Source organism: Phoxinus phoxinus (genome assembly GCF_949152265.1).
Source record: "Phoxinus phoxinus genome assembly, chromosome: 20".
NCBI lineage: Eukaryota > Metazoa > Chordata > Actinopteri > Cypriniformes > Leuciscidae > Phoxinus > Phoxinus phoxinus.
The window spans coordinates 21,156,273-21,182,173 of NC_136895.1; the positions used below are offsets into that span (position 1 = coordinate 21,156,273).

The window sequence follows — 25,901 nt, forward strand, 5'->3', positions numbered from 1 at the left end:
TTGTTAATTCTCAATAAGAACTTAAAGTCTATCTGGGTAGTAATAAGGGAAGCTGGTAGTGCTGGTGTTTAATCCTCCTCAGCTGAGATCTTGAGAGGGATTTTGCCGTTTGTAATTTAAGAGTTTAACTCCATTAATGGCATATTTGGGATTTAATTGGATGGCATATTTAATTTAAATGTTTATATCAGATGTAAAACATAGTTTAAACATTATTTTATTTATTTAAACTGTTATTGTGAACATGCACACTGTATTTATGATTAGGACTCGTAATGAAGAAGATCTGCCGTAGATATAGGCTATGCTACAGCAGTCAGCTTCACTAAACGGCCTAACGCGCTCACTAGCACGGAAATTTAAGAAGGGATGGATGTTTGCTTCATGTGATGCTTGGTGAGTGAAATTATACTTGTATTATCTTGCATATGAATACTTTTCTTTAAACTTTCTGTCTAAAAGAGACCAAAAAGCCATTAACTCCAGCTCACCATCGGTGTCGCCAAACTGCTCCGTCTCCAAAATGTTCGTACGCATGGGTCAGAGTTTGCGTGCAGGTGCGCAAAATTTCCAGTCAAGTTTGTTTTTATAAATCACAACTTATGCGTCGGAAGTGGCGTACGCCTTTCAGGGCATGTTTTGTCCGTACGCAAGTTATAAATGAGGCCCCTGAACCCTACTGAAAACCTCAGGAATGTGATCAAGAGGAAGATTGAAGACCACCAGCCATCAAACAAGCCGAGCTGCTTGAATTTATGTTCATTTTACTAAAAACACATGTAAATAGTAAATCAAGAGAAACTACATAGTGTCAGCCCAACACTAGGTTGCTGTATGGGGCTCTTATGCTTTTCCAGAGCTGTTTATTCAGTGTTTGATACTGAGACAGCAATTCATATTATTCTCATTCCAAACAACTTGGCCTCAAAAATTATTGGTGTTAATCAAATCATTCCTTTTGCGTCTTATATTCTTTGCCACAATGATAAACATGGAACTATTTGCATCTTCTCTTTTACAAACCTTCATTTGTTACATCTAAAAAAAATATGGCTTTAAATACCCTACAGTGAATTCCAATTATTGCTTCTTGCAGCTTTATTTTAATCTGGCAGGACTGGCATTTCTCCAAATTCACATGCCAAGACCAGAAAAGCCAGTGAAATAGAGGCCACCAAGTGGCCTATGGCAACTTAAGAGAAACTGTGGTCCTCCATGACAGATGGTTGAAATAATACACAAGGCAACACATGCCCTACGTATTTCACAAATGTAGAAGAAAGCCTTTGTAGAAAGATATCGCATCATGGGTGGAATTTGCCCAATGGCACGTGAAAGATTCAACGTCATTTAAGCTGAAAAATATGAGATACTGAAATGTTAAACAAACACTTAATGGTGTGATGAGACCAGACTTTTCAAAACGTTCATGCTTTGATGGCAAGCACTACGTTGGCTGATTTTGTGAGAAGAATGGTGGTAGGAGCATCATGTTTTAGGGCTGCTTCTCTTTTACAAGGCTGGAAAATGGTTGGACCAAAGGACAAAAACATCCTGGGAAAAAAGCACTGGGAAGGATAAGATGGTTAATCTAACACAATTAAATTGCAACTTGATGTTTGAGATTTATTGTAAAATACATATTTTAAAGGGCACCTATTATGGAATTTTGAAATGTACCTTTCATGTAGTGTGTAACATAGATCTAAGTGAACAAAAACATCCTGCAAAGTTTGAAATATGAAAGTGCACCGTATATAAAGTTATTGTCTTTCAAAAGTGAGAGTCGACTCTGAGTCATTTTTATGAATCGTTAGAAGACCGAAGCTTTTTCTCTGACTAGATGACGTCAACTTGTCAAGTTATTTGAATACGATACGCCCACGTATTGCGCTCCAAGGCCAGCAGGGAAACATCATGGCGACGAGACGCTGTGTTCTGAAGTGCGGCTCAAAAGCAAACTTTTTTCATCTGCCCAAGGAGGAGCATTTGAAGACTAAGTGGCTACAATTCATATATACAACTATACCACAGAAGTGTAGTCCGAGCCTTGTGCTTTGCTCGCGCCATTTTGAAGACGATTGCTTTTTAAATGCAATCAAACTTGGATTCGCGAGCCGGATGATATTGAAGGAAGGTTCAGTTCCAAGTGTATTTGCATCAGCTTCCTCATCCGTATCACAACCTGTAAGTGTTATTAATCATTTTTGCTTTTAAATTTTATGTAGCATGCTTAATAATTATTTTGTTTGTTGTGTAAGCACCGTTTAGCTTCTAGGTCTTCAATGGCAATTGTATTGAGATATGTGAAGTGTTTGTCGTTGTTTTCGGAGTTGTCTAAAGAATAGAGTAATACCTCGTAGTAACGTAACTGCATTTTTTTTTTGTAAAAACGTTATGTTTATGCATCGGGCTAATGCAAACAAAGACTGATTGTGCTTTTACAATATGAACTCTGGGCTATGCTCGCTAACATAACATTACATTCTTTAACTTATTTTTCGTTTTTTACTACAAACTATAAAGCAGTGGACTATAATCATTATTATAATACAATTTAATTGATAAAAGCATCATTGCACTCCGTGTTAAAAATAAGTATTATCTCTGTAAACACTGCTGGGTCATCTGACCAATCAACGCAGATTAGCGTCGCGCAAAGGAGGGGTTTGAAAAACGAGTCGTTGAACGAATCATTTGGGAGTCGGTGAGCAAATCAGGTAAAAATAAATATTATACGAAAACAAAAGTGTTTTTTGTCATTGCATGCATGTAAAACTGTTGTTGGGGACTCCCACAACAACATTAGGAACATTTTAAATGTCATAATAGGTGCCCTTTAATGGATTCACTAAATTCCAGTGCTTTTTGGCATGAAAGTGTACCTAAACCCCCTTTGTTGTGGCAGTAACATCAATACGGCAAAACACAACAACGTTAAACAAGATAATTAAATATACTAATAGTAATAATCAGAATAAGCAATTCATCAGCCAACTAACATCTGCCAAATTCATTAAACAAACATTAAGTATTTACGGTTGCCAAGCAACTTTGTGTAGTAATATAAATTTCAATTTGTGAAGCTTTCTGGTGTGTATATTAGATATCAGCTTTTAGGACAGGAACTACTCGTTTCCTTTTTCATTGCCCATGACATTATACAACCATGACCAAGCCTGATAAAACAGCTAATGGGGATATCAAAATTACTACATTTTTTATTTTATATTGCCTGTCCATTTAAAAAAAAAGGACACACCGAGACCCCAGTAATCCACACCAAACATTTCTCAAACATATTTTAATTCACAACTCGATAACAGTAACTAAAGATACAACACTGACATTTACAGCTTTTGAGTGTCACAGATTCAACTGGATGGAAATAAAAACGGAATAACAGGAAAATAAATTCTGCTTGTATTTTGCACCGTGGATGACAGATTTTTAACAGGACCAATTGTTGGTTAACTCAAATCTCGAACAAATTTTAAACGATTGCCTTGTGGCACCAATTAACTGCTGCATTGCCATAATCTACTTTAGCTTGGGGGGAAAAAAAACTTTATAATAAAGCAAAGGTCTTAGGCGTTGCTGAATGCTAACTTCAATCTCACGCATCTCTTCCTCCTCTTGTGCATAAGAAGTACATTTCCATCCCGTTGTGCCTTGCTCTATGCACATAAATCATGAACATCCTCAACAAATGAAACCTGGTGAGACAGAAAATTGACATTAATCAAATATCTTGAGCAAGACTTAAATGGACAACCTGAATGCATTTTGCCTTCTTCAATAAGATACTATTAGAAGTCGCTTTAATTAGTGCTGGATCAAGACCACTGTATTGAAGATCAGTTTTTTTTAATTTCCAGAATCTGGTTAAACGTGTAGAAGGCAATCAAGATGGCAACAATTTAACAAACAGAAACATGGACCAACCAACTCCTGGATGTATGGAATGAACGATATACATAATCAACTACAGGATTAAGGACAACAACATTATCCTATTCAAGTGTTTGAGGTACGTTCAGTCAATGGACAGGGCAAGTCCACTGCTTGACAGGATGCTGAGAACTCCGAAAATGAAGCAATTTTTTTTCAACTCCTTGTGTTCATGGCACCAACAAAACTTTAAAGAAATGAAATACCAGGGTTGGCACATTAAAAGAAAAAATTTGAGGAATTTATGAGTAGTGGATTGCAGAATGAAACAAGTACATTGAGAAGGAAAGAGTACAAAGATTCAGTTATTTTTCACTCTTCTCAAAGAATAAGGCCATTTATTTTGCCCTGAAATTAAATTAATATTCAAAAAAGTGCCCCCAAATTGAACATGTTAGAATCTAAACAAAAATATCATATGCAGTCTATGCCGGCAGACTAACATATTACAAAACTGGTGATGTCAAAAAAAAAAACCTGGGCAACATTGACATCAACAGGATCGAAGGATGTAGAAAATCATAAAGACCAACTTAGTTTAGGCTATCATTGTCTTTTCAAGCAGTAGCATGTAATAAATCACTCTACAAATTCAGTCTGTTCCCATGATCCAGTAAGACGGCAGTCCATGCCCACAATATTCCAACAAAAGGAGCATTCTGGGAACTGCATAGTCATAAATAAGGGTTTGTTCATCAGTCCAATCCTTCAGAAGTCAGATAAAAAAAAGAAAAAAAAGAAGTAGGTTGGGATGTGTCAGGGAAACAAAATACTGTGAGAGCAGGAAAAAAAGCATCCCATCTTTGGATTATGATGTCAGTAACTACTTGACGATAATTGCAAAATTTGGAGGTAACTGTAATGCTCCCATCCAGAGTTAACCTAGGGTTTGTTTCGCAAAAAAACACAAATCTGCAAAACAAGAAAACTTAACAAAAGAGGAAACAAAAACAAATCCCCAGCAAAAGTCTATACAGAGTCAAGAAGGGGATGGATCTGTATCACAGGCGACAAGTTCACTTGCAAGATTTTCTGTGCCTTCCTCCTCACCTCCTCGTCTGTGACAGAATCGTCGACTTTTATAACCTTCCACTCGAGACCATTGCCATTCAGTCTAGAAACGTCCTGTCCATTGGTCAGTGTCGACTGGGACCAGTTGAAGCTTTGAAAATGGAGTCTCCTCACTGAACCATTGTCTAAACCACTGGTCATCACATCAGGTTTACCTGATACCATTTCAATGTTCTTATAAATGCTACCATCTTTAAGACCAAACCCATTTTGACAGACTACTGGGGCAGAGTCTCCAATAAGGGCATCATCTACTTTGAACGGACATGACAAAACGCGTTTGTTGTCCAAGGCAACTACGTTTGATGTCTGACTGCCATTTTCTGTGAGAGAGTACGGAATTCCAGAGCGATCCGGCGGCCGTCCCACAGCAAAACTGGGTGCGCTTTTCGAATCAGCACCAAAGTGAATTTGCAACCTTGCCGTGTGGCCTCCGCTCAACCCCTTTATGTTTGTTAGCTTGAGGCACTGTTGCGCTTGAACAGAATGTTTATCTAGCATTGCCGTTGCGACATTCTGCTTAAGACGGTCCACAGAGAGATTGGTAAGCAGAATCTTGGGTTGGTTTTGGAGAATGTCCTTTGCTGCTCTACTGAGCATCGAGTAATTCACATCCTTGGTCTTGCTCAAACCTTTCCGTCCTCGCTTCTTGCAAGGTTTCTGTACCTTCTGAACCTTGCTGCCAATCTTGGAAGAGATTGGCTCTGTGGTGCAAGACGTGTATCCATACACATCTTTGCTCCTCAAAATCACAGGCTTGGCTCCTTCTTTCCTCAGCTCTTGAAGAAAGGACATCATTTGTCTCTCAGTGTTCGACAGATCCTTGGACATGGGGTTAAAGACCCTCAGGGCCTCTTCGAGGGCAGTGTGTCCAGCTGGGGCAAATCTGGCCCAGGAATGGACTACCCTCCCCATGCCCTGCTCTTCAAAATTCATGGTGCACCTTCACAGCTGGTATGCATAAGGACTTCAGGTGTCTGTGAATATGAAAAGGATATGGTGATGATTTATAGATGCACATGAATTACAGTTTATAGTAACTAGTATGAAAAAAACGTTTAAAAGGTAGTGTACATTTTAAAGGTGAAGTATAAATTATGCAAAAATTAGCACCAAATGGATTAGCAAAAATACATGACTGTTTTCAAACAGGTTTCCCAACTGCAGTACCATCACAAACACAATATGCCATATGTTGATATGTTGGGCTACTCAAACAAAGAACAGTTAACATTCTTTTGTAAAACAGCAACAAAATGTTTAGCAGTTTCTGCACATAAAAGATTAAGTGTGTTTTATTAAAACACTAGAAGTTCAACTGGGTTGGCCATAACATAACTATCAGCAGACGTTTCAGACAAGTATTTAGGATTGTATCTTTATAGATGTATACCTAGATTTAAACTACTCCCTCTAAAACATCCAACTCAGTCTTGACTGATGTAGTTTGGTAAAACACTGTTTTTTCATTGGCTATTTTGGGTCTAAACAGTGCCATGACTCAACTAGATACAACATCCTGGTTTTCAGTTTGGACAGTTTTTCATGCGGCTGTGTGGTTAAATGTAGCTACTTTCATCTCAAAATGCTTGTAAATTAAAATGATTTTACTAATAAGTTTTACTAATAAGATGTATTATTAAGAATATAAAGTAGATCAAGTATCGGATCGTAAGGTCCCTAAAGATTCACAAACCTACTAGGCTATACAATGATTCATTGCTTGTGACGAGTCAACATCAAGCTTAAAAAGTGTCATGGCAGAGCATTAAAGTAGACTAGTCTTTGCAAACCCTATTTTTGTAATCAACAAAAGTGCCTAACTTCTGTCAACCTCACCTATAAGCAAGGACAAAAATAAAGCAATTTAATTTGTATTAATATTGATTCTGGAATATAAAATTACTTTAAAATTGTAAAAAAAAAAAAAAAAAAAAAAAAAAAAAAAAAAAAATCACGATAGTTATGTGAATCGATTTTTCTCCCAGCCCTAGCAGTTATATTGAAAAGTGAGGATGCAACGCATCGTGATATCGAATTAGGGCTTTGACTCCAAACTTCGTTATTCGAATAAAAAAAATTAAAAAAAAGATATTCGATTGAATATTAGGAAGCCTTTAATATTTGAACCGGTTATGGGCATTATTTTTTGTAAACGTGTTTGCTTGTAAACGTTGTTTTCAATTCAGATTCCGAGGCTTTTTCACGCCTGGTGTGAATTGCGAACTCATTAGCAATGCTATTATTAGTTATTTGGGCTCCTATAGGTGACGTTAGCGCCCTGGTTAGCACCTATTTTGTATACCAAAACGATGGCCGCAATTTATTTATTTTTGATAAGAACAGTGGATAAGACCTGTCGAAAGCATACTGTTTGTGTTTAATCCAGGGTCTGATTTTTAATATATAAAAAAAGTTGTGACAGTGTTTTTCTTCTGAAAACATCATTGCCTGCCTATTGACATTGACTGATAAACTGCCCTCTGGTGAACAGAACATATACAACTTAAGTGTGATACCAATATACAGTGGGGAGAACAAGTATTTGATACACTGCCGATTTTGCAAGTTTTCCCACTTACAAAGCATGTAGAGGTCTGTAATTTTTATCATAGGTACTCTTCAACTGTGAGAGACGGAATCTAAAACAAAAATCCAGAAAATCACATTGTATTATTTTTAAATAATGAATTTGCATTTTATTGCATGACAAAAGTATTTGATCACCTACCAACCAGTAAGAATTCCAGCTCTCACAGATTACTATTAGTTTTTCTTTAAGAAGCCCTCCTGTTCTCCACTCATTACCTGTATTAACTGCACCTGTTTGACCTTGTTACCTGTATAAAAGACACCTGTCCACACACTTAATCATACAGACTCCAACCTCTCCACAATGGCCAAGACCAGAGAGCTGTGTAAGGACATCAGGGATAAAATTGTAGACCTGCACAACTGGGATGGGCTACAGGACAATAGGCAAGCAGCTTGGTGAGAAGGCAACAACTGTTGGCGCAATTATTAGAAAATGGAAGAAGTTCAAGATGGCGGTCAATCTCCCTCGGTCTGGGGCACAATGCAAGATCTCACCTCGTGGGGCATCAATGTTCATGAGGAATGTGAGGGATCAGCCCAGAACTACACGGCAGGACCTGGTCAATGACCTGAAGAGAGCTGGGACCACAGTCTCAAAGAAAACCATTAGTAAGAGACTACTCTGTCATGGATTAAAATCCTGCAGCGCACGCAAGGTCCCCGTGCTCAAGCCAGCGCATATCCAGGGCCGTCTGAAGTTTGCCAATGGCCATCTGGATGATCCAGAGGAGGAATGGGAGAAGGTCATGTGGTCTGATGAGAAAAAAATTGAGCTTTTTGGTCTAAACTCCACTCGCCGTGTTTGGAGGAAGAAGGATGAGTACAACCCCAAGAACACCATTCCAACTGTGAAGCATGGAGGTGGAAACATCATTCTTTGGGGATGCTTTTCTGAAAAGGGGACAGGACGACTGCACCGTATTGAGGGGAGGATGGTTGGGGCCATGTATTGCGAGATCTTGGCCAACAACCTCCTTCCCTAAGTAAGAGCATTGAAGATGGGTCGTGGCTGGGTCTTCCAGCATGACAACGACCCGAAACACACAGCCAGGGCAACTAAGGAGTGGCTCCGTAACTAAATGTTCAAATTTCGATTTTTTTTTAAAGAATTGTTTAAAGGTGTCTTTTTAATAAATGCAACACGTTCCCAAAGTCATGTGAAATAATCGTGTTACATAATCGTGATTTCAATACTGACCAAAATAATCGGGATTATGATTTTTTCCATAATCAAGCAGCCCTACCATGTATCAAAAATAACGAGAACAATACTAGGCTTTAGGGCTGTGTTGAAAAAAATCGATTCACCAATTCTGAATCGATTTTCATATTAATTTCTAAAGATCGATCCGTAACTCAGAGGATCGATTTAATAACAGGCCTACATTTTCCCCATAAACACACTGAGACATGGCGACCGGCGGCGCTGCTAATGCGGTTTCTCTGAAAGGAGGAAAGAGCCGTTCACATAGCGCGTGTTTTGTGCGTGCAAATTTGTTTTCCAGGCGCGCCTCTGTTCATGGTTGCATAGCAACGGCAGACGCAACGGGAAAGCACGCGCTTGTGGAAAGGAGAAAGCAGTGCAAACGGCGCTCTCCATGATGACGAGGAAGTATCATCAAAACATTTATTGATTTCTAGCCCTGGCATTAGCTTTACTACTAGATATATTCATTGAGATGAGAAATAAAAAGTCGCCCTGTACAGCTATGATCAGCTGTTCGGCCGAGCTTTCCATGTTGTTACAGAAAGGCCGCTGGTTTTTGTCACATGACCTGTTGAGATGCATTGAAGTGCTTCTCACTGAATTTGCACGCGCATAAAACGCGATATGTGAACGGCCCCTAAAGTGGTATCGTGTGCGGTTGCATCTAGTTTAAAAGGCCTTTTAAATATGAACGCAGTTTTGGATTAAATAAAAGGACAGTCAAGTCAAATAAAACACGTTGAATTTTTACAACATTAATGTATGTTTGTGAATGTTATTTAATACAAACACTTGATTCTTCATGAACAGTTAAAACTTTTGATTTAAAAAATATAAGATCGGATCGATTCGAATAATGATAATCGATTCAAGATCTTGAGAATCGGAATCGATTCTTGAAATTTGAATCGATACCCAGCCCTACTAGGCTTGTTTTATAGGCCCGAAAAGACAGTAGAAAAAATCCTTAGCATTGAGCCCTGTGTGCGCACCAAACCGAATGACCCGCTCCATACTGAAAATTACAGGGTAAAGTGCTCGGACAAGACCACATTTAATGAGTAACAGACAATAAAGAGCCATTTACAAAGGTTCAAATAAATCCACATCTAAAATAAAGACCAGATTCACTCCTGAACATATTTAACTGGTCTGCCAACTAGGGCTGTCACTTTTGTGAAAAAATCCTTTTCGATTTGAGACATAAGTGTTCATTGAATCGATTGTAAAATCGATTTTCCATGTCTAAAGACGTTTCCATTTTCAACGCCAAATATAGGCCAATCCACGGACAATTAACAGGCATTAGGACGAACGTAAAGAGGGCGCTTGAGACGCACAATATTTCTGATGATTTATTGGCATGAAATTTCGTGTACAATTACCAACAGGAGTGTAGCATTCTCGAAAAGCAGAGTGGACTGCCATAACATCAATGAAAAACATTACTGCAGGCTTTACATGGCTGTTTTCACGATTAGAAATGTCAAACAAATTTCACCTACGTAGCCTGTAGCCCGAGTCTGTAAGCTATCTGTAGCCTATGCTTGAAATTTTCTAAATACTGGCGACACCTTATGCAGAAGTAGGCTATAATTTGCTGTTATGTGTGTTTATCAGAACCTGCAGTTGCTGTGTGATGCGCGTTCGCATCGTGACGAGCTGGACGCGCTCTGAGAGAAAGTGCCTTTCAGACAGGGCACGGCATTCGCGGCGCTATGAGACCCATTCATTTCAATGGCTTGCGAGACATTCTGTTTTGTGAAAGCAGCTCTTTTGTTTTTACCTCCAAAACACACCAACAATTGGTCAGACCTATGCCATTGGACTGTGCGGTTCAATGGCTGAGCCATTCAATAGGCTACAGATAGCGCGAGACGTTTTGTTGCTGGGTCGACCAAGCGGTGCGCACGCCGCAGTCAAAGTTCAATCGCGCAAATTGCGTTTTATCAGAAGCGCAACGCTGAACCCAGCGGCCAGCGCCGCGCATTCTGTGTCCTGAAAGCCGTTAAAATCGATACCCTATTTTCATTTTCGAAACTTGTGTTGGTTGGTCCGATCGATTGTGCAATCGATTTTCGAGCAACAAGTGACAGCCCTACTGCCAACCGAGAAGATGGAGAATCAACAGTCAAATAGCACTACAATAGAAACAGTGATAGGAAGCAGATAAAGCCAGATGTTTTTTGATGCATTCTAAAGGAGTACAATTTGAGGAGTACAATGTTACATTACATATATCTACAAGCACAAACTTAATATTTTACTGTACAAACAAATTGCACGTTTTGGTAACGCTTTAGATTACAGCCCGGAAAGTACTGTGTAATTAAAGCCATTTATACCATGGTCTGGGTGAATACTCGATTCTGATTGGCTGCAGGGTGTCCGTTAAAAAGTGATAGAGGATACCTAAATAAACTGTCAGGCGTAACCAAGGAAACCAAGTTATTGTTTGTAACTTTAGATTTCGATTGTAAAACTAATTAAAATATAAACTAATGTTTTAAAAATGTGTTATTTGGCAAGTGACCATGGTATAAGCAGGTTAATGCCCTTCGAGGTGTCCATTGTCAGGTTTTAATGCCGTCGTCCATTAAAACCTGACAATGGACACCTCGTCGGGCATTAACCCTTACTTAACAGAGTACCTTTCTGTAATTATAGTGTACCTATAAAGTACTTATGTGTAAGGGAACAACATGTAAAGTTTGGGGAATAAATGGGTAACAACCAGAAGAATAAAAAAATACTGTAAGTATTATAGAACTAATGGGTCCTTATTCTACTATTATGATACAACAATCACATTTGGGACCAATTTAGCAAGAACATACACTGCGTACCTTTTTGAAATAATGGGTTTACCAATACTATAGGCTTTTTAAAAATTACAGGGTACATATCTATGCATTTATACAGTAATGTTTTTAACAAAAGTGCACTGAAAACTAAAACAATTGCAACTTTTGCTTAAATATTGGTGAAAGATATTCTTGTTCCATGTAGTGGTGCTTGTTACCCTCTTGTTCCATGTAGTTGCAGGGTAAGTGTGACATTGCGGGCCGTAAATTAAAGTGGTGCTTGTTACCCTCTTATTCAGAGTAAATACAATAAAAATACATACACACAATCTAATATCACTGACTCGGAAACCTTGATAGTAGAATAAGTACCCATTAGTTCTATAATACTTACAGTATAAATTTAATTCTTCTGGTTGTTACCCATGTATTCCCCAAACTTTACATATTGTTCCCTTATACTTGCATGCAAGTACTTCATAGGTACACTATAATTACAGAAAGTTACGCTGTAAATTCGTCTTAATTACGCAGTACTTTCCGGGCTGTAATCTAAAGCGTTACCCACTTTTTTTATGCAAGAATAATATAACAAAAAGTACTGTTATATAAATATGTGATGCGATCTGGAAAAACCAATCACATGGTGAAATTTTACCTATTACAGGTTTTGATACCATATTAAAGCTGGCTTCAAGCACTTTCCAAATCTGTTTTTATTTCTTTAATCGTTTGTCGCTAACAAAAGTTATCTGTGTAAAGTTATAAATGGTTATCTGAAATCGGCTGATCGCTATGATTTTCAGGAAAGGAATTGACCGTTCGCAAAGACCCGCCCCCCTTAGTTACTGTCGCTATGTCCGACAAGCTATGCCGCTCTCACGTCACACCATGTTCTCTGCATGTGTAATTGCGCGTCAACGCGGACAACGACGCAGAATTAAAACCAACAGCGTAGAGGCTCCGGCGTAGGTTCGACGCAGAAGTATAAATCAGCCTTAAAGGGATAGTTCACTTTGAAATTAAATTTTGGTATGTTTTAGCTTACCTCAAGGGCATCTACGATGTAGGTGTCTTTTTTTTCTGCAGTAGTTTCAATTTTGATATTTTTAGGTCAAACCGTTCTTGTCTGACAGTCATATCATGCAGGTCTATGGTCATTGTCTCAAAGAGCATACACAGAGTCCAAATTAAAACAATTCCCCATCGTCCAAATTAAACAATTCCCCATCGTAAGTACACATTGATGGCCTAAGACACAAAACGAGCGGTTTGTGTGAGAAAACGAACGGTATTTTTATCGTTTTTACCTCTTATACACAGCCAAGTCCAAGTGATCTGAGGGCGCGGTCACTTCCTTCTGTGTGACGTGTACGCAGACTGGTGCATAGATGTATACACTAGATTTCAAATTAAAGACATTCGTTCCAATGAACTGCCGTAGCCAAGGCGAAATCAAGTGTATACATCTATGCACCAGTCTGCGCACACGTCACACACGCGCTCGCGCCCTCAGATCACTTGGTCGTGGCTGTGTTACAAGAGGTAAAAACGATATAAATACCGTTCGTTTTCTCACACAAACCGCTCGTTTCGTGTCTTAGACCTATTTTAAGACCTTACTGAAAAGGTTCCAGCGCAATATCCGAAGGGTTTTCCCAGACCACATCACATATACATTACGCAACTTCCAAAGAGAAAATCAAATAATATTTGGGTGGGAAAGGGGTACAAAGACAACAGCAGTCCAATTACAAAATGGCTGCCGCCAAAATGCTGGATTGCGTAGTAGCAGTGACTCAAGAAAAAGGACAAAAGCGTTCATACTAGGGATGCACCGACAAGATATAGGCCTATATATATATATATTTTTTTTTTTTTGCCCAATACCGTTTTAAACCAATAACTATTGGCTAATTCTGACACCAATATGAGTCACTTCCTCTCTTATTTGAACTTTAGTCACTACTTAACGTACAAAGATCGATAAAACTAGGTTGCAGTGACAATTTCATAATTTATGTCAGGAGTGCAAAATAGTCAATCTGTAATTTTTGTTAAATATTTTGAATAGAATATCAACACACATTTTAATTAAGTCACATCTGCTCCGGTTTATTTGTGTTTAGATGCACTAGACAGTGTCCGTTAGGGCCGTTAGTCCTCTTAGTGTGCATATTTTGGAGAAATTGTTTTATTCTCACATGTTTGCTAAATATTTTGTCAAAGAATATAATTTCTATTCATTTCCCACTGCGCACCCATGCAACCTGAAGAGCTAAAAGAGCATTCAGACTGTCTCTCCTGTTCCTTGTTTGCATCAGTTCCGACTCAGAGTGCTTATTTGATCTGGAGCCGTCAATCATCTTATGTGGCCATTATTCCCACCTTTCTGGATTCTGGTACACTTCCTCATTCAGGACTCCGTGAAGAACAAACCCAATTAAACATGTCTACACGTGAAACAAGAAGCTAATGAATACACGATTACAATAGTATATGATTTGTGTGTGATTTTCATGCGATTTAGGCTATTTTCATATGATTTTTTTTTTTTTTTTTACAGTATACATGCTAAGCAGGTGTAGCGATTAGCTCCAAATAAAATGCTAAATAACATATTTCATCATCATTATGCGACTAAAATCCACATTAGATCGCAATCAGAAGTTAAATCGAACACTCAATCGTGGATTAAAGTGAGTTGATTAAAAGTGTAATATTAATCTTTTAAATTGTGTTATGTAGCTTGATATTAATTGTAGTTGCACCTGTTGCAACAGGAGCTAGTCCATTTCATTATTAATTTCCCAAGAATATATATATTTTTTTTATATAAAAAGACTTCAGATAATAGGTAGGCTAGATTAAAGTATAGTGGGATGAAAGTGGTGAAGATGGGCAAGCCATGTAATGCCAGAATAAAGGCTAATAATGGCTGTATACAAACAAAAGAATAATGGAGATGAAGTCTCACACCGGCAGAGGTGTGAAAGGTTCGTTGACTAAGAACAATAGAACATGAATGGAGCAGTTCAACTCGGCAGACATTAGACTGCAAGTAGGTGTTTACAGGTAGACGTCGACCGATAGTGAATTTTTTCCGTTACCTATATTTAGGTTTGACCGCACATGCCAATAACCGATTAATCAACCGATATTTTTTAAAATGGATACTGGATTAAAACAATCACTAAACTGAAATGTGCTAAATATATAAATATGAATTTATTAAAATGAGAAGTTCTACAGAACGAATTATAAAGAAAATTTAAACATTAAAATGTGTCTCTTTAGCTATAACGTAGAAACAAACTCAAGTCCCATTTGTTTACAATGAGGTATTAGCAAGCTTTCATGAACTATGCAATATACATTTTTACACCATGTATCAATATTTGAGCAATATAATTGTACCTTGATCATTCATGTTAGTTCATAGTACACTCAACTAAGGTAATTTAACAAAATAAAAATTTAAACTCAATTTAAAATGTATTCGTAAATGTTTATTAAGTTAATTAAACTAACAATGAACAATACTACAACATTTATTAACCTCAGTTAATGCTAAAAATGGAGTCTTATTGTAAAGTGTTACCATTTCATATAAATCCAACGAGTCATACTTAAGGATTGCCATCTTTAAATATGCCTATCTGCAAAGGCCAGAGCATTAAAATTACATAAATGTAGGCCTATATTACATTTATAATCTCTCATTTTGCTTCTATTTTAGAACAGTTGATGATTATCTAATCAAAATAACAGTATTGTAGGGACAAAAAAAAGGAACTGAAATTAAATGCGTTTCTGATGCGTTTACGTATCTGTCGGCTACATGAACATATCAATGTTGAGAAAGCAATCACATCACCAGATTTAAATATGCAACTTTGCCAGCTAATGAATGCATAAAGGTGACCAGCTGGATATAAACTAAAGCAAATAGATGGTAAACAATTGCAACATCAAACATTTGGGTCAGGTTTGCGTGTGTTTTTGTCACATTGTTTTAACTGCTTGAGGTAGTCGCTACTAAAGTTAGTCCTCTCAGCCTTGACGGCAAAGATACTGCTGTTCTTTCTCTGCTAATGCAGCATATAGTCAACAAATTACTTAGGCTACTTAATGATATGGCAACATGGACTGTGGTGTTCTGTATTCATACCGATTCTCTGTCTGTGTTTTAAACGTGCATCAGAAGTGTCAGTGCTCTCCGTGCAGCTTGTGATTTTCGTGCAGCCTCACGCGTTACAATGAACGATTCCGCAAGTGGTATTTTTTATTTGGCCTCTAGAGGCCGGTCTCGCTCTGTATAATGCCATTATGATAACGCACCCTTCTCAGCCGCTTCAGCAACGGACACAACCCGGAAAAACTATCGGTGTGGATTTTTGCGGATAAACGATAGCCTAGTTCTACCAATCAACAATCGGCACCGATATATCGGCAAAACCGATTAATCGGTCAACCTCTATTTACAGGGCAATTAAATATTAGCATCTCATCAGCCTTCTCTAAAAACTCCCATGACATGGTCTTATAAAATGCTTCATAAAATTAATAGTTTTAGAGATATAATCCTCAGATTTGAAATTAAGCATGAGCAGACTTGTGGCTTTACTTTAATTGTGGTTATAAGTTGTTATACAACATCCACCAAATATTTTTACACATTCAAAAATGATATTCTTAATATTTTTATGTTTGAGCTTATACATCTCCATACTATAACAGTTGGAGTAATTCTGAGTCTTGAACTGTAAACTCAAGTGTTGGCATTCTAAATATATGTTGGTTATGTTTCTATTCAGAATGACTTATAAGCAGCAACCTTTTTATTTTGGGTGTGTCATTTATAGCCTTCTCCACAGTAGCCTACTGAACGCACCTTTATAGAGAAATGCACCTTTCATACAGATTACATAAGCAGAGAGAATTTCCTTTCAATTTGAATTGGTTCGTTTAAAAGTTGATATTTCAAGTTTACTATACATTTTTTACATCGGTGAGGGAAGTAGCTAATACACTGAGTTTCGGTTCATTTTTGAGACGCGCTCCAGTTCATGGAGACAGAGACAGCAAAAAGCGCATCCCGTTAGTTTTCTTTATTTTACAAAGGCACAATGTTTTCTTGTTATTGTGACTTTACACCAATAAAAGTGGACCCAGCTTTCACACTCCGCACACTTAGATATGAGCCTAATAATCGCGCACATTTATCAGTTAACGTTAGAGCGAGCAGACATGTAAAGTTGCTACTTAAAGTATATCCCTCACGGACAGCGTGACTTTTTTATCAGCGACTAATAAAATTTGGATTAACTAAGCTTATTGTTGACTAAATTTGGATTAACTAAGCTTATTGTTGACTAACGTTTAATCGACTATTATGGGGCAGCCCTATTAAGTATACATTAATCCTACTTAAAGTTACAAAAGTTATTTAGTCAAAGAGTAGTGAATGATTTTCTTTTTTTTCTCACTTTTTTTCTTTTCTTTTGTTGTTTGATTAACATTTAAACACAGCAGGAATATTACGCTGGTACACAAGCATTTTTTCGAAACGGTTTATGTTTATTGAAGACACATCCAACTGAGTTTCCAAGGATACTCGCAAAGACAGGTATAGCATATGAATACAATTTTGTGTGAATTAGAAGTGAAATAACTCAATTCAGTATTTCCGCATTGTCTAAAACACGCCTTTCCGGGCCTCCCTTTGGATGTGTGCACACAAAACTTCACACCGATAGAAAAATCAGTTCTCTTTCGCGTCGTCTTCAATATTTAAATTCACAAGTAGGGATGGGCGATATGGCCTAAAATCCATATTGCGATATAAATTGCAGCCTCTTGCGATAACGATATACATCACGATATATAAATTATAATAAAACCATTTCAGAACAGGTTACACAGACCCTAAGGAAAGCCAAACAATTTTTTAAAGAAAGAAACGGTGTATATGTAGTTTTGAGAACATTTATTGTGCAAAACTGTAATTATACAACATAATGTTGCAGATAAATAAAAGGCAAGTACACTAGCCGCAGAGACTTTGTTTAAATATTAATGTTTGTTTAAAGAAACTAATGTTTAAATATTATGGCTAGCAGCTTATAAAAACCCCAAATTCAAAACTTAGAATATTGTGAAAAGGTTTTCATAAAGCTGTAAGCCATGATCATCAAAATTATAACAAATAAAGCCTTGTAATATCTCACTTTGCATGTAATGAGTCTATATAAAATATTAGTTTCACCTTTTACTTTTGCATGATATTCTAATTTTTCGCGTTTCACCTGTATACGTCAACTAAAGAAAATGCTTCAAGTATAAAAGTTTATTTACAGTAGTGCCATGCCATAGACAGTAAAAAGTGCAGACCAGTGCAGAAGGCACTTCAAATGTAGTTTTAGTTTGGCTATTTTTTTTAAAGGACACAAAAGATGCAAAGAGCAGAAAAACGGATGTCTTCTCAGTTAAAAAGCAACACAACAACGAATCTTAAAATCGGGCACACACAGAGATGTTGTGTTTACACCACTATTTTGTGAATACGCGCTGGTATTCAGTGACATGTTTCGGTTTGAGGTGGTAGAACAGATTAGTCGTGTGTGTTACCGAACTGTTGCCCCACGCACTCTGTATAGTTTGCTGCTGCTCGTCGGACGGCTTAAATCCGAAACCAAGTCCAAATAATGGATGTTGCACCGATCTTTTTCACCAGCTCCTCCGTTTCGCTTTCAGCCATGTTTACTCAAGATGACGACGAATATGATGTGTTTCAGCCGCTTGCAGCTCGTGGCTCTAAATTTCGCGGGTAGATTGCGTCATCAACATGCATTATCGCGATAGAGCAATAGGATTAAAATCTCTATCGTAGGCCAATTTTGTATCGTTTATATCGCATATCGTTTATATCGCCCATTACTATTCACAAGGTTAAAAAACTAGTTGAGTGTCGTTCACGCAGACCCCGGTCAGTCCTTATTGTTGAGCCCTACTGTATTTTGTACAGATTTAATTTTGTTTTGGCAACCATTTAAAATTTACCCAGAGAAAAACGTTGGATTATTCAACAGACATTATATAGCTCAGTGCCGTCACAGTTAATTAATAAACCAAACCATTTTAAAATGGATAACATTGGCCAATAAGCTAGTTCATATCCCATTGGTTGGTCTGTTTTCTTTGCAGTTCAGTACAATGTTTTCATTTTCAACCACTCTCATTCTCGAAAGTTTAGGCCTATGCAAAGGAAGTTAATGATGTTTCTGCCATGGTTGATCAGATCACAAAATGTTTTGGATCCTGTTTACACTTGCATGTCGCCTCATCCACCAGACAGATGTTAATTTTAGGTGTAAATAACCAATGTAGTACCAGCTCAAACAAAGACACAGTCGTTTTCACCTACTCCATTCGATTTTCAAATGTAAATGGAAGCGTACAACTGATATTTGGTGAAAACACTATTGTAGATAACCGACACTCTAAAATGACATTTTACAAATGCATGCACAAATCGAATAGATGTCTTATTGGCATAAGTGAACTATCAGGGTATGAGCACAAATAAATAGCTAGAATTTACTAATCAGTGAGGTTTTTGTTAATATGTAAAATAATCATACTGTAGTCTTTCATCAAACAAAGCTTCATAGTGGGTGTGAATAGCTTGATAGGAATGCATTGTTTCTAATCCAAAAATGTTTTGTGGTGAATAAGTTTGTGAATTGCCTGACGAATCAGGGCTATTGAAATCCGGTCCTGAAGACCATTGTCCTTTTGGGTTTTGCTCCAACCCTAATCAAACACACCTGAAAACACTACCGTAATTAAAGTCTTCAGGATTAGCTGCACATTAGAGGCAGCTGTATTTTATTAGTATTGGAACTAAACGCTTCAGGAAACTAGAAAGTATGCAAACACTTTCTATCTACTCATGTTAGGCTAGTTGTTGCTTTGAACATGTTTAAATTCTGAAATAGGCCTATGTCAGAGCACAGTAAAGGCCATTGCACACTGAGTCTGAAATTTTCATATGCGTTTTTTCGTATTCGTGATCAAACACCATTCAAACTGCTTGTTACGGATGCGAAAAACGCAGAAAATCTAACCAGTTTCGATTTTTTTTATGACGGGCGAAAGTTTCGGAGGCAGTGTGCAAGTGTGATTGACATAACGTGAGATCGTATTTATTTTTTAACGTGCGAAAATGTCGGATGCGAATTTCGGACTCAGTGTGCAATGGCCTTTGGGCTGCGTTTACACTTGGCATTAACATGCGATCTGTATCCGGGATGTTGTCCACATACATTGAAAAGACGAGTGTAAACGTGCTTCTGATCGGAATGTTATCCGATCAGCGTGTCCAGGTTCGGAGGTAGTCGCGGATGCATTGTGATCGGATCTCAGTGTAATGTAAATGCAATCGCAATCCAGCCAACGTGTCTGCATTCACAGGTGGACGTCACACAAAACCCCGCCTACTGTCATTATTCCACCTCCTCTCTCCAGGAATTGAGAGCTGTGTGATTTTGCGATACAGTCGAGTGCGAAGTACATGTAGGCTACATCGCAAATAAACTGACATGTTTGCCTTCGCAGTTGGCACCTGAAAGTTGCAGAACCATTCATTTTCTGTAAAGAATGCGCATTTTTCCCAACACAGCTGGCAACGTTCTCGGACTGAAGGCCCTTTCACACTGGACACGTAACGAAAAGGCGAAACGAAAAAGTGAATAGTTCGCATGCGAATAGTTTGTGTCAAAACCATTCACATCAGCCGCGACGCGAATTTGCGACGTTCAGAGCTTCAACACTCTAAAACTTTCGTGCCGACAGCTGAGAAAACATGGATACTTCATCATCCAGTGAAGACGAGCTTTTCATTTTCTTTAAAAGACAGAAAAGGTTTTGGGTGCACCCAATCTTAAAGAACAGAGAGTCTGAAGGAGAGTAGCTATGCTAATCTTGCACATAACTTCATCATGGCCGGTTCCGCACGCAGTTACTTTCGGACGTCTGTGGGACAATTTCAGGAGCTCGTTCAGACAGTGGCACCGCATCGGATGAGACAAACCACAAACTTCAGAAACTAATCGGTCTGGAGCAGCGTCTGGCAGTCTGCTGAGGTGAGCTGTCCTCTTAAAATCATCAGGGATACGTTTACATGCAATCAAATAAACAATCCACTGTATGTGATTGGCTGAAGCCTTTTCTGTCGCAGCAAAAGTAAAAATAAAAGTAGTTTTTTCGCCGCAACACATTCGCGTTCGGTGTGGAAGCACTCATTGCACAACAGCTGATCAAAAAATAAAACCATCGCGCGAATTATTCGTGCGTCAAAATCGCGTCCAGTGTGAAAGGGCCTTTATACGTTCTCTCTATATCGTTTCCATTACGGCATCTATCCACAATATTAGTACTTGCAGCCTCTTTATCCTCGTCATTTTGCGAGATTTGTAAAATTTACCCCGACTGAAAAAGAAAGACCCACCACTTCAGGTCGACTTGGCACCAGAGCTAGCCATCCTTTTTTTTTTTTTCGCGGGTATGCGAGATCCGATCTGTTATCCAGATACAGAAGCCACTTGTGTCCTGATTGACTTATGATCTGATCTTCTTGATCGTATCACGGTGATCGCATTTTAATGCCAAGTGTAAACGCAGCCTTAGTAGCACAAGTATGCCCTATACCAGCAATACCACTAGGGGTGTTACAGCAGACATTAGCGCTAAGAGTGCTTTCTTCAGTCAATTTTCTCTTTCGGGTTTATTATTGTCAGGGTGGAACAACCGTATGAAAAGAAACATGCCAAGCAAATTGAAATTGATGTTTATAACTAGGTTGGTTATCTGAAAAATTAAAAATGTATACAGTTTAATCTATCGGCCCTTATGTACAGGATTTCATACCACCACATCAACAACAGTGCTTTTTAGGTTTTCAAGCGGACCACACACTTGCAATATGTTTAGCCAAACAATCGTGTCTACGTAAAGTATATTTCTGGTCTCTTGTTGTAATCTTGTTGTAAAAATGCTCTGTTTCATTTCATTGCATTGCATACAAGATCTAACTTATTCCATAGAGCGTTCAAGAGATGAGACATAGCCTAACATATGAGCTTTTGCATTGCATTGCATACAAGAACAAACTTTGTTGTGTATTTAAGAGATTACACATGACATGTTCTTTTGCATTGCAAACGATCTAACTTAGGCTAATCCGTTGTGCATTGAAAAATAAAACTAGAACCCATATCATAAGAGTACATGGTATTCGGTGTTTGCAGTGCACTTTCACCCAGAAGTAATTTATAAAAGGTTTGCTAACCTGCAAAATACCTCAAAAACAAATAATGTTGTTCAGCAGATATTTTCATAATATTTAATAAACAAATGTATTGAGCACGTTCATAAAATCACACATTTAAAGATGTTGAACAAATGTACACAATATGTGCAACAGAATGCTACACTAGTGTTGCCACGATACAGGAATTTCCAACTTTGATATGATACCTTGAAAAATATCTATACTCAATAAAATTTGATACCACGGGGTAAACTGCCTTGATAATTTGAGTAAATTTGTTTAGCTTGCACACAGCTTATGAACCATATTTTTTTAATTAAACCGTAGAACTAGCCTACATTTACAAAAAAAAAGACAGACAATAAATTGCAAATAAAAGCAAAAAAACCCCGATAAAAATTAAACAAACGTAGCTTAAAGGTAGGTCTTACAGTAGTATTCAGGTAAGAAATACCACAGAAGTGAAAGTTATCAAGTGTAAAATAACTGGATAGTTTTCACTGTAAAAATTAAATATCTAGAGATTAATGCTTACAATTAAAGTTACAAAAGGTATTCAAACAAGAGCAGCGAGTGATTTTCTCTTTGTCTTTTGTTCTTTGATTAACATGACAGACAACAGCAGGATTGTTAGGCTGCTGTCACTTTAAGACCTTAGGCATGGATCCAATATACTGTTACACAATATGCATTTTCTCTCAACGATTAACATTTCAAAACGAACTGTATTTACCTGAATACTCGGCAAGGCGGGCATTTTGAAAATTGATTGTTTAATCGTAATAAGCCACGAAAAAGAAGTCAGTTTGGTACTCGCGTGCTGTTTGAGAGTGCTTCTTAGATCAGTGGTGCTGGCGCTTTTGGTGTGTGCACCAAACCTGCAGGAATGACTAAAATTATGTGCAACAAGCACTATTCAACCAGAGTGGATGAGACGAGTGAGGGAGAGGAATGGGTGTGCATCGCCGTCAGAGAAAAGATAGTGAGAACACGCAGCTGGTATTTGTGTATCGATACTGCAGAAAAGGAGTATTGAAACCGTTTCAGATATCGATACATATTGAAATAGCGATATGTTTGACAACATTATGCTACACACTCTTTAGCCAATGTAGTTGCGATGCACACTGGGATGTATTGTTTCCTGAAAGCACTATAATCACTGGCTTCCGGTAAAGGCCGTACGCAAGTCTAGTTCCGGTAGAAGAGTGACCTCTAACCCGAGCCAGGATACTTTATAACTCCGATTGTTTGGATGAAAGAAGAAAATCATATCCACCTAGGATGGCTTGAGTTTTTTTTTTAAATCGGCATTCAGTGTGAGATTTGACTGCTCGTAGATTAAGTAGTCCATTTCTAATTTAATGCATTCCGGGAGGCGGGGTTAGACTACTCGGTTGCAAAATTTCTGTTAAACGTTAATGAAATTAGTCGTACATCCAGGCGCACATCCCTATAGGCTTATGCTTACCCAACCCCCAAATTCATGGGATCAGTCCTTTGTTTTAAACTGACATTGGTTCACCATGCTGCTTAAAGCAGGGCTATGCAGTTTCGGGAATTTCTTCGCTGTATTCTCGCTTTTTGCTCTTAGGTTTCTCTATAGAGCTCCCCCTACAGCTTCGGAATAAATATTTGACAACACTGTCGAAAAACTCGTTGGCGACTCTCAGAGGCTAGTAGATCAAAGCAGACGGGACATTCTTTACAACGTCTTTTTAATTCGGGTTTGGACAGCGTGAGAGAGTGCAATAATGACAGAATTTTAGCAGATTTTTTTTTGCCGTAAAGCAATTCGTTACATCGCGAGACCTGATATCACGCGATACTGCCTGACGCGGCCCGCCGGCCCAAAGTTGCAAGGGTGGTTTTTCCGCTCACAGGCGGGGTGTTGTGAGACGACCACCATTCAACCCGAAAAAAGTAATATAACCATTCCAATGACTCCGAAGCTGTTCAGTTAAGGTAAAAAACCTGCATAGTTCACCTTTAAAAACCCTGCATAGTTCACCTTTAAAAACCAAAGTATACTTTGGCCGTTCGATTTCTGCGGCGGTCCACATGACGTAATTTCGTCATCAGTTGGGTCCGAGGACATCCGTACACACAGTCTATGCGAAAAACCAAATTTTTTGCCACATTTGCGAGTGATTTGAGTGCCTATATAAAATAGGCCTATATAGTGTGTACGCATATTTCAACTACGCTCATGACCAAGGAGTATACTTTGAAAGTTGGAGCAGAACGCGAAAAATTAGGTATACCAAGCTTAACACTGCTCATGGTGCGAGATGCTTCGTAACAGTAAAACAATTTCCCACTAGCGACTGCTTACAGTGTGACAATTTCACAGAGATAACATTAAAGAGTGCACATTGTGTGAATAGTCTTTTAAAAGACCTTAAAAAGGTTGAATTTTTACAGAAAGCGAATCCACTCTTTTAAAATGCTCAGTTAAATTCAGAATAATTACAACAATGCTATACTGCGCTCTTTAACAACGTCTTCGCAACATATGTTATGACTGGTCTCTAATTGTGCCAAAACATGGGGGGGAAACTATAAATCTGTATTTTTACCAAATTTATTTTATTTACTAGAAAATTAATTTGCCTAAATCGCAACAGGTCCCACAATTTATAACAATTTACACAGTTTAACTGGAAAACAGATTGTGCCTTATCTTTTATGACTTATTTGTAATTGGATCTATAGTTTACCTCTTTGTCTGTGTTTAAATTCACAACACATGCTTGAATACACACACATCTTTCTAGTAGCTAGATCGCACAGCGCCCCTAAACTGCGATACTTCACTAGGTTTGACGTAACCAAGCGCATTCGAAAATACACAGATCCGGTCTTTACTCGCTATATTTATCTTCCTTAGCAGCCAAAGCGTTAAAACAGATCGAATGATATTTAAGAGGCGAAATGATACAGCGAAACCCGGGGTTTGTAGCAGTAAACGTCAATAATTCAGAATTACATTCAATAACATTTCAAATGGCGATGCAACACACAATAGAGGAACCTTCATCTGGATAAAAAGGGAGATAAACATTCGTCTAATACTTACCGGTTTAATATTACCTTGCAATTACGCTGAATAAAAACGTCTCAAAAACAACAGACGTTTTTCAGACCCACTTTGGGTGTCTACTTGTGAAAAACTAATACGAAAAAATCCTGGCTAAAATGTAGTTGAGCATATGCCATATACGGAGTCTTTATGGCAAACCTAGCTGCTTGAAGTAAATGTCATACTGTTGTAACACCACGCTTCCTTCTCCGAATAAATAGATAATTTTTAAATAAGGAGTCTTACCTTTTACCGAGTCCCTTCTGAGAGCATTGAAACGAGAGCTGCCGTGCTCTCTGCCATGAAACAAAAATGGCTCTCAGAGCTTCTGAGGGTGAGAGTTTCGGAGTGGCTGGCTGGAAGAAGGGGCGGAGCCAATCGCGAAAATAGCTAGCTAAGGTTAAAAAATTGTTTATATTAAGTGCAAAAGAAAAAAAATGTATGTTGTTGTGGACAATGGTTAGGAATATGTATAAAATGTTTGAGGAAAAACTGACTACGGACCTCTGATTAATTTAACATTAAACATAATATTAATAATAAAGTCCTAGAGGTTTTTGGTTTAGCTGTGGGGGATGGGTGAGCAGGAGCCCATCCCCCAAAATGGAAAATAGCTAGCCAATGTAAAAAATGTGTTTTTATTTTTATGTGAAAAATAATAAGTTCATGTTGTTGTAGACAATGGTGAAGGTATATGTAAATAAAACATAAGGACAACTGTCGGACCACTGATTTATTGATTTAAAAAAAAAAAATCACAAACAGTCCTTTAGGATTTTAGTTTAGCAGTGGGGGATGGGTGGGCAGGAACCTTCCCCCAAAAATGGGCCCGAAGAACATGCAATAATGATTGTCAGA

The 25,901-nt window shown here is 38.0% G+C and overlaps 1 protein-coding gene across 2 annotated transcripts; it reads right to left on the reverse strand.

Moving 5' to 3' along the window:
- Positions 1 to 3,292: 3,292 nt before the first annotated feature.
- Positions 3,293 to 25,420, reverse strand: ccdc71 (coiled-coil domain containing 71). Of its 2 annotated transcripts, XM_079593179.1 has the most exons (3): positions 25,290 to 25,420; positions 5,002 to 5,999; positions 3,293 to 3,716 (listed from the first exon to the last, which is right to left on the reverse strand). In XM_079593179.1, exons 2-3 carry the CDS (start codon positions 5,956 to 5,958, stop codon positions 3,678 to 3,680), a joined length of 996 nt encoding a protein of 331 aa, XP_079449305.1. In that variant the 5' UTR covers positions 5,959 to 5,999; positions 25,290 to 25,420; the 3' UTR covers positions 3,293 to 3,677. The 2 variants fall into 2 exon arrangements, with proteins under 2 accessions (XP_079449305.1, XP_079449304.1); XM_079593178.1 differs by lacking the exon at positions 3,293 to 3,716 and having other exon boundaries at positions 4,271 to 5,999; positions 25,290 to 25,413.
- Positions 25,421 to 25,901: the final 481 nt, after the last annotated feature.